Source organism: Chiloscyllium plagiosum, chromosome 11, assembly GCF_004010195.1.
Source record: "Chiloscyllium plagiosum isolate BGI_BamShark_2017 chromosome 11, ASM401019v2, whole genome shotgun sequence".
NCBI lineage: Eukaryota > Metazoa > Chordata > Chondrichthyes > Orectolobiformes > Hemiscylliidae > Chiloscyllium > Chiloscyllium plagiosum.
Window position 1 is genome coordinate 71,057,755 of NC_057720.1, and position 9,712 is coordinate 71,067,466.

At 44.0% G+C, this 9,712-nt stretch overlaps 1 protein-coding gene and 1 long non-coding RNA gene across 2 annotated transcripts; one reads left to right on the forward strand and one right to left on the reverse strand.

Moving 5' to 3' along the window:
* Window positions 1-992: 992 nt before the first annotated feature.
* On the reverse strand, window positions 993-5,697 carry LOC122554787. The gene is made up of 3 exons (XR_006313080.1): window positions 5,555-5,697; window positions 4,799-4,877; window positions 993-1,050 (listed from the first exon to the last, which is right to left on the reverse strand). It is a non-coding gene; the product is annotated as an uncharacterized LOC122554787 (long non-coding RNA).
* On the forward strand, window positions 1,536-8,663 carry LOC122554786 (V-type proton ATPase subunit G 3-like). The gene is made up of 3 exons (XM_043700161.1): window positions 1,536-1,735; window positions 5,705-5,805; window positions 7,852-8,663. Exons 1-3 carry the CDS (start codon window positions 1,654-1,656, stop codon window positions 8,029-8,031), a joined length of 363 nt encoding a protein of 120 aa, XP_043556096.1. The 5' UTR covers window positions 1,536-1,653; the 3' UTR covers window positions 8,032-8,663.
* The last annotated feature ends 1,049 nt before the right edge of the window (window positions 8,664-9,712 follow it).

Here is a 9,712-nt window from a genome sequence, read left to right on the forward strand (position 1 = left end):
CACCAGGACAAACACAGCCCGTCTGGAGATGCCTCACACGGCCTTGCCGGAGGTTTGTCCCTGACCTGGCAGCTGGGGGAAATCGATGGTCTGCTTTGAGGGCGGAATGTTGGGGTCCTGCTGGATACAACATGCCTCCTGGACCCGTGAACTAGGAGTGAAGGCCAGGACAAAGCTATTCCCCCAGGCGAAGGCAGTTTCAGCCATCTGGAGGAATACGAGCCCTGTGAGAAGGCTAATGTCCTTCTCCATTCTGCCAGAGTTAGTACCATCATCATCTTTCCAATATCTCACACTCACTCACTCTCTCCACTCCTGCACCCATCAACCAACGAGGTTAACACTCAACCACACTCACTACTGCCTGCAACATGTTCCATCACTCACTCCCACTCACCCCAATCCCCAAACTGCACTAAGCCTGCATACTCTCTGTGCTAAGAGAAACTGAGGACTGCAGATGCTGGGGATCAAAGTCGAAGAGTGTGGCGCTGGAAAAGCACAGCCAGCCAGGCAGCATCTGTGGAGCAGAAGAATCGACATTTTGGGCATAAGTGTTTCGATCCCTGTGGACATGTGTCCCGACAGTAACAGCAGCACCAACTACCTGCATCATTTGTAATATCTGCCTCTCTCTCATTCCAGGAAGAAATCTGTTTGCAAAAGAGCAGACAGTGTCAAGAGAAATGGTGTGCTGCCTACCGTACAGCTCCTCACTCCTTATGAGAGGATCCTGACTCTAACTGCCCTGAGCAAACCCTGAACTGGTATTGGAGGCTGCCCTGACTTACTGTGCCAAGAGCCCCCAAGCAAAGGCTTTCCCCCTTGACTTGACTGAGGTCTATCAACAACTGACGACAAGCTTCCTGGCTTTCTGTCTGTGTGAAACAAGTAGGACAAGGGAACAGAAATAGGAGCTTGCTTTCTCTGCCTGGGGATGCTCAGGTTTCCAACGTGGAGGCCGTTCAGAGTTAGCGATGCATTGAATCCATCTGGCGGTGGCTTTACCTTGGTTTCCTTGCTGAATTTGCCTGGCGTTGAGCTTTTTCTCTGCGAGTTTGATAAAATGGAAGTCTGAATGTTAATGAGGTGAGCTGTGCGGTTAACAAGGCGTTCAACACACAATAATGACTGTCAATTGGCTTCTTTGCCACCGCCGAGCGAGAATCTTGTCTGGTCACTGTAGAGACCATATAAGATGGCGCAGGGTGATCTTGACGGGAAGATGGGACCTACTGCACTTGCTGTCTGTTTCTGCCACCCATCTCACCACAGCCCAAGTCGCTCAGACTACCGTAAGATTTCTCTGACTTTTTGACTCTTTGGAAAGTAGGTAACAGGACTCTGGAAACTGTTGTTTGGATTATTTCTATGTTAATAGTGCACGCTTTGTTAATTTTTTTTCAGGTGACTGTTATTGTTTGTTGAGATAACGGATAAGGATCACTCCAATTGGAGATCTACTCTGTTTGAGTTGGCAGCAACTGACTGAAAGCAGCCAGTGACTGGAGCAGGCTGTTATCATTCAAGCTATACCTAGACTGCTTTTGTTGTATTGAGCAACAGCCAGGTATCACGGTCATCAAGATCCCTATAAATGTGGATGGGAGACTCTGATCAGCACTGTCACTGAGAGCCAGCACGTATGGAAATATGACCAGCCACTCCCAGGGAATTCATCAGCTTTTACAAGCTGAGAAACGGGCCAAAGAAAAGTTAGAGGAAGCCAAGAAGAGTGAGTAAACCTAACTTACTGATAATTTCTGGTAGTCAAGAGCATGAAAAGTGGGTTCACTATATTGTGGAATCAAAGCACAAAGATCACTGGGTTGGAGGAAGATTTTATTAAGATTTTAAAAACTCTTTATTAATCGGATCGACATAGACCATGCTAAAACAAAAGCGTTTGTTATAGATGTACATTTTATTCCACTTCATTTGGGAACTCAGACTTGTATCTTTGTCCCTGCCTTAATCTGAGACATTTTACAATGTTGCAACTATTTCACTTGGGAGTGAAGTGAGGGACACATCTAAGGGGTGGACATGCCCTGTCACAGACCTGGCAGGGAACGGCACACACGGTGCTAGAAAAGGCATTGAAAACAAATGAATAATTTAGGGTGAGCTCTGTTTTCTTTGTTAACACTGCCACCGTTGGATAAACACATTGCTGAAATACCGCTAGCAGCAACCTTAGGTTAAACAATGCACAGTCACAGTTGACATAGGTACCTGAGCCAACGTAGGGCTGGAAAATCATTGGCATTTCTGGATCAATATCTCACATGGAAAACAGTGTAAGGGAGTACTTTAACATCAAGGGCACCTAGGCCACAACTCAGGTCTCCCATGGGGCAGGCCTTAATAGTACACCAGATCATCCCAGACAAGATTGTTCATGGAGTCGTTCTGAATTATTCCAGCCAGAAAGAGCTCTGTCCACTTCAAGTGTTCTACTGTTCCTTAAACGGGGTTTCCCTCCACAGACTCACTCGGGAAGTGTATTTAGCCCTCTCTGTGTGAGGGGATGAGGTGGAATTTTACCCACATTAACAAGAAACATTATTTTCATTAAAGGTTAAAATTCTGTACCACTTCATCCTTTAAGCTAAAAAAGTGACAGGGGTTTTCCTTGTAATTTTTTCTTGTAACCCTCTTCAAGACACTGACTCCTGCTGGGGTGAGGGCTCTGTGGGTGCCAGAATCCCAGCTGTAGCAAGGCACTGAGAGTTGGCAGCCTGTAGGGAGGGGGTGTTGGGGGAGGAGATCACAGCGGAGGCCAAACCCATCCTCCCTCCACTCTGCACAGCAGTGTTTTTACTTCCCCCCCCCCCCCCTTTCGGGGAGAACCCAGCAGGGACTTTCTGGCTCGGTTCCTGCAGCCAGTACCTCGCTGTGCATCACTGTCCTCCTGGAAGATTAAATGCTGGTGCGTGGATTTCAAGTGAAGGGGCACCAGCCAGTTTGGAGCACCCCTACTGCCAGCTTGCCTGGCATCAGTCACCTCAAAGGCAAGAACATGTTAAAGCTTGGACCAGCTGGTCCACATGGCTGCATCATTTGGCTGCCTTTAACCAAATGAGTCCAGTCGAAGGAGGCGCAGATACTTTCAAGACAGTTTTTGTCTATCTTAAGAAGGTTATTGTGTTTGCGTTACATACACTTTTATGTTTAGTGATTTAAATGTTGATTTTCTTTGTTCTCTCATTCAGTTAGTCTACTTCTGTTAAACGTGGTCCCAAGTCAAACAAAGCATGTATTTTATCAACAGTATAACTGAAGCACACTGAGTGGGGTCAGACTGAAACTGCACTCAAAATATACTAAATGCCTAGTTAGGTGTCAGATTACGATAGAGCAAAAGAGGCATCTTAACGTAAGGAGTACAGTTTAAATCACAAGCATTAAAAATGTGTGTGTAAGAATTAAAACAAAGTTCAAGGTTAAGTGCACTCATTGACACTGACAGAGAAACTGTGGTCATTTGGCATTCATTCCCTCACTGGCCAATTGATTAATCTGGACCATGTATACTCAGCATGAGCAGGCTACAAAATGAATCCCACGCCCACAGAAACTGTGAGACCTTGAGAAGTGGCAGCATTCGGGGTTTCGCACTTTGAAGATATCAAACAAAATGTCGAAGTTGTGTTCGGACAGTCCAGCTCCCCTGGCCAATCACTGCCCACTTCCTCCTCACCCCATACAGCTTCATGCTGAGCCTGCTAACAGCTCAGGGCTCTCCTTTGAGCAATGCAGAGTCCAACTTGATAACCTTGTCAACACACGCATGTGGCATGAATTAAAACAATCTGTCTGTGTCTGATTAAAACAACAACATGCTTCTCATCAAGAAATAATAGAAACATCACAGGGAATGCATCAGGGGACTGGCTTGTTTGCTTGGATTTTCATACTGAACTCTGAACTTAAATGTGGCCATTTGGCATTCATTGCCACATTGGCCAATTGATTAATCTGGACCATTATATTCGGGATGAACAGGCTACAAAATAAACCCTTCCATGCTCTGTCTTGGCTGAAGCAATGTTTGCAAGGCAGTCTGTGGGACTGGAATGGACCTCCAGCTCTGGATCTGTCTGAATTATATCAGGTCCAAAGCTGGAATACCAACAGTCTTCCACTTGTGTGCAATTGAGTGAAATCAAGGTGTAAAAGCTTCATGACTGTGTCTGTCACAAAACAAGGCATGGATCTGTTACAGCTCATTGAATGCAATATATCTCATTGCTCAATAGCACATCATGCCTATTATCTAAATTGTATGTATAGTGTTTGGCCATGAAAGTATTTTTTTTGTGAAAATTCAACCAGAATATTATTTGTTGGAATAAGTATGTGTCCAGTGCTCAAGGCAAGATGAAAACTGCAAAAAGGATTGATCAAGGACATAGGTCTGGGGAGTCTAGAAACACGTGGTCACAGATACAGAACAAGGCTCAGGCATTTAGTGGAATTCTCTCTGTCAAAAGGTTTGTGATTATTTGGAATGTTCTATACAGAGGGACTGTGTTTGCCGAATCACTGGGCATGTTCAAGACCAGGATGGATGAATTTTTGGATCCTAAGCGATATAAGGATAGTGCTGGGCTGAGAAGTTAAGGCCAAAGACGAGCCCTGACTTTATTGAACAGCTGAGCAGCTCAAAAGGCCATTGCTACTTCTCATGCAGACTAAATTGATATATATCACATGAAGAGTAAGTGTATGCTGGATATTAATCAAGTAATAGTTTGAAATATGCAGTGCTTTCTCAGAATGCTTCTGAACTCACCATCCCAGTGAGGATCCCGAATTGTACATTGAAGTTAGACGAACATATTAAATTGGATCTTTTTAATGCTTCCGTTTCCCTATGGAAGAAATAAGAACATGTTCAAAAATCTTTCATTTATGACCGCGGAAAACAATGCCCTCATATTATAATGGGTCCACAATCGAGAAGTAGAGAGTTGTCTTTCTTGGGCAGCACCAATAGTGATGCTGTTAACCTAGGCTTTAGGAGGTGTAGAAAAACCAATTGCCCCCCACATCTTCTCGCTGCCTGCCTCATCATCACCCACTCTCGCCATTTTCCACCAAACACCGTGGAAAATCATTTGTGTGAAAAGGAGTGAGCAGCAGCAAAGCCCCCTATTTAGCCTGCTTCAGGCTAACAGACAGAAACATTGGACCTAATAAGCCACTGTGATCCCTGCCTGTTTAATGGCATACACACTTATCAGGGCACACTCTGATTCCTGCAGTGGTTTCTGATAACCTGCCACCATTGTTCCAATTGCTGTGCTGAACATGTCATAAAGGCATAACTGCACATCACCAGTTAGCACAGTGCAGATTCCTGAAGCTCAGTACTGCAATGAGGAATTCAAAAACAAACAGGCAAGCAATCTTTTACAATTAGATTTTGCACTTTTGAAACCGAATGAAAATTGTGCACAAAAATTGGAATGGATGTGGAATCCAGGAAGAAAAATAATCAATATAGCTTTGAAGAGAAATCTTTTAGACACAGGATGACGTAACTCACTTGAGCCTTATTAATCAGTCCAGCATTGTCCGACGGTTTCATTTCTTGCAATCCATCGATTCCCTTTTGTGTGCGATGTTTATTAGATTGGTGGCACAATTGGTATCATAAAATACTTATCAAGCATTTTCATTGTGAATGTTCTTCCAGGGAAGGGAAGACGGCTGAAACAAGCAAAGGATGAGGCACAAGCTGAGATAGATCAATATCGTCTGCAAAGGGAGAGAGAGTTCAGACAAAAGCAAGACTCTGTATGTATCAATGCAAACAAGTGGGATTGATTTAATTGCTGCTTCTTTGGACCATAATTGTGAGAATCAATAGTCACAAATCAAAAGTCCCTGCACACAGTGGAAAAAAACAATGGGATTTAATCCATTTCTGGTCAGTCATGACCCAATATGAGGTTTGTGGAGTTATCCTTGGTATCACAAACAGAGATATGAATACATTTCACTGTTGGTGATAAATCAGAGCTCATTTTGCTTATGTCATGATTTTATGTTCTAGAATCATAAAAATTCCCAAAGTATCAGATGACACCATTGAAAAATGTGTTTTCAATGCCTGCTTTGGGATTTGTGCTCACTACCACCCCACAGTGCCAATCCCATCGGGACATGGAAAATTGGTGTGCAGGGATATATTCTGCATGGGAACAACAGGCAATCATGCCACACTGAATGGATCCTTGGTCCCTGATGGATGCGGTTGCATATGAGAGAGACAGATAGAGAGAGACAGAGGGAGTGAGTGAGTGTATGTGTCTGTGTGCACGTGTGTGTGTGTGTGCATGAGAGAGAATGTGCATGTGAGAGTGCAAGTGTGTGTGAGTGTATGAGCGTGTGTGAGTGTATGTATGTATGAGAGTGCAAGTGTGTGCATTGCGGTGAGGGGGGAGGGAAGAAACATGGGGGTGGAAGAGAAGATGATAAGAGTTCAGGGGACCAATCTGTTAAGACTTTTTAATATTAAACCTTCCTCCCAGTTGAGCCTTGCTTTTAACCCTCAGGTGGAGCCCACTCATTACCATCTTGAGGACAGAATGTTTCAAATCATTTGCATCTCAGCTTCCAATCCCTTCTGCAGAAATTGAGGCTGCCATTTTCCCAAGGCCCTTCTTGGTGCACTGGCTGTCAAAGCTGTAGTTTATGCTAGACATGGATCGAGTCCCTGTATGGTTTGCTGGGCTAGTACTGGAGCTCCAGCAGGAATCCAGCAGGTTATTCCCATCATAACATGGGTGTTTCAAAAATAAATCTTAGAAAAGATACACTCCTGATCGTCCATTGAGGAAAAGCCCTGCCTGTCATGGTGCAAGGTCAGACTACCAGCGAGGACATAGCATTGATGCTGAGGTTCTGTTCGCCGAGCTGGAAGTTTTTGTTGCAAACGTTTCGTCCCCTGTCTAGGTGACATCCTCAGTGCTTGGGAGCCTCCTGTGAAGCGCTTCTGTGATGTTTCCTCCGGCATTCATAGTGGCCTGTCCCTGCCGCATTGATATTTTGACCAAGAGTGGCACATTGGTTATCACTGCTGCCTCACAGCACCAGGGACCCAGGTTTGATTCCAGCCTCGGGTGACTATCTGTGTAGAGTTTGCACATTCTCCCTGTATCTGCGTGGGTTTCATCCGGGTGCTTCGACTTCCTCCCACTATCCAAAGATGCGCAGCTTAGGTGAATTTGCCATGCTAAATTGCCCATAGTGTTCAAGGCTGTGTAGGTTAGCTCCATTAGTCAGGGGAAATGTGGAGTAATAAGACAGGGGAATGGGTCTGGGTGGGTTGCCCTTCGGAGGGTCAGTGTGGACTTGTTGGGCCAAATGGCTTGTTTCCACACTGTAGAGATGCTATGATTCTATGAAGCCAATCTATCCAAAGCTGTGCCAGAACTGGACTTCCTGCCTCTGTGCTGGATGGGCAAGTAGGGATGCCAATCAAAGTTTCCTCGCTATGTCAAATATATATGCGTAGTCACACAAGGACAGGATCAGGCTCCCCCTCTCACCCCAAGAGAACATCACTTGACTAATAATACACTGCCAATTATTATTCAGCCACAAGCATAAAGGAGGCCATCGTTTGTAAAGTATCCAGAGTACTTTAGAACCTTATCCTTGTATATTCAGTAGAGGACCTTGTGAAGGAAAAATATTAGAGAGAGAAGAAAGCTGGAATCTTGAATGTGCATCCTGTAAATATCATAATTTCACGAACTGTTTCCAAAATGTTTCAAATGGAAAAATCCAGTGACGTGGCCTTCTGTTTACAATAAACATGTCTCTGTTTTATCTTAGATCATGGGTTCTCAAGGTAACCTTTTAGTCAAAGTGGATGAACAAACCAGAGCAAAGATCAATGGGCTCATAAGCAACCACGAACGGAATAGTGAGAAGGTTCTGCAAGATCTCTTGGGGATTGTTTGTGAAATCAAACCGGAAATCCATATTAATTTTAGAGAGGCTGGCTCCCATTGATGGGATAGACAGCGGTGAATTAAACTTTATCACACTATAAATGTGGTATCATTGAAGTTAACTGGCATTGGATAATGTGCATTTTTCATGAAAAACAATGTTGATACTTTTTTTTGACTAATTATCTTGGGACATTTTCTTACAATATAAATATGATGGCTACCTTTATTCCCCCTACCAAATGCAGTTAGTCTCAATCTACCCCCCTGAAATCACACTACTTGTCTAACGTCCTTTACAAAAGGGAATGTAGGGACAGAATGACCATTCAGCCTCTTGAAGCTGTATCACCACTTAATTAGAAAATGGCTGATTAGCATCTAAATCCAGAAGTTGGCGTGGAAAAAATTCTGCTGCTGTCAAACTGATTGATCTTTGGTCTGATTAGATTAGATTAGATTAATTACAGTGTGGAAACAAGTCCACACCGATCCTCCGAGAGCAACCCACCCAGAACCGTTCCCCTACATTTAGCCCTTCACCAAACATCTCGGGGAACCTTGCAAATAAGAAACAGTCAGAAAGGGAAAGTTTGTTTGACATCATTTGAAATTCAGCTTCATAGAACATAGAACTCTACAGCACAGTACAGGCCCTTTGGCACTCGATGTTGCGCCAACCTGTGAAACCAATCTAAAGCCCACCTACTCCATTATCATCCATATGTTTATCCAACGACCATTTAAATGCCCTTAATGTTGGCGAGTTCACTACAGTTTCAGGCAGGGTATTCCATGCCCTTACTACTTTACAAGTACAGAAACTACCTCTGACCTCTGTCCTATATCTATCACCCCTCAATATAAAGCTATGTCCCCTTGAGCTAGCTATCACCATCCAAGGAAAAAGGCTCTCACTGTCCACCCTATGTAATCCTCTGATAATCTTGCATACCTCTATTAAGTCACCACTTAACTTTCTTCTCTCTAACAAACACAGCCTCACATCCCCTCAGCCTTTCCTCCATGCCAGTCAACATTCTGGTAAATTTCCTCTGAACCCTTTCCAATGTTTCCACATCCTTCCTATAATGCAGCGACCAAAACTGTACACAATACTCAAAGCGCGGCCGCATTAGGGTTTTGTAGAGCTGCAACATGACCTCATGGCTCTGAAGCTCAATCCCTCTACCAATAAAAGCTAACACACCATACGCCTTCCTAACAACCTGGGATCAATGCACATGGACACCGAGATCTCTCTACTCATTCACACTACCAAGAATCTTACCATAAGGCCAGTACTCTTTATTACTGTTACTCATTCCAAAGTGAATCACCTCACACTCTTTCGCATTAAACTCCATTTGCCACCTCTTAGTCTAGCTCTGCAGCTTATTTATGTCCCTCTGTAACCTGCAATATCCTCTGCATTGACACAACTCCTTCAACTTTAGCATCATCTGCAAATTTACTAACCCATCCTTCTATGCCCTCATCCAAGGCATTTATAAAAATGACAAACAGCAGCGGCCCCAAAACAGATCATTGCAGTACACCACTAGTAACTGAACCCCAGGATGAATATTTGCCATCCACTACCACCCTCTGTCTTCTTACAGCTAGCCAATTTCTGATCCAAACCGCAAAATCACCCTCAATCCTATGCCAGATTCATGTTGAGTGTCATCATTAGGTTTCCCAACTTTGGTGGAATGAATTTAAAATATCAGCTTCAATGT

Excerpts from the sequence above, each read along its gene's own strand:
- LOC122554786 (XM_043700161.1), top strand. The coding sequence starts at position 1,654 with ATGACCAGCCACTCCCAGGGAATTCATCAGCTTTTACAAGCTGAGAAA. Across the intron at positions 1,736-5,704 it reads GTTAGAGGAAGCCAAGAAGA|GGAAGGGAAGACGGCTGAAA; the intron begins GTGAGTAAACCT and ends ATGTTCTTCCAG. Across the intron at positions 5,806-7,851 it reads TCAGACAAAAGCAAGACTCT|ATCATGGGTTCTCAAGGTAA; the intron begins GTATGTATCAAT and ends GTTTTATCTTAG.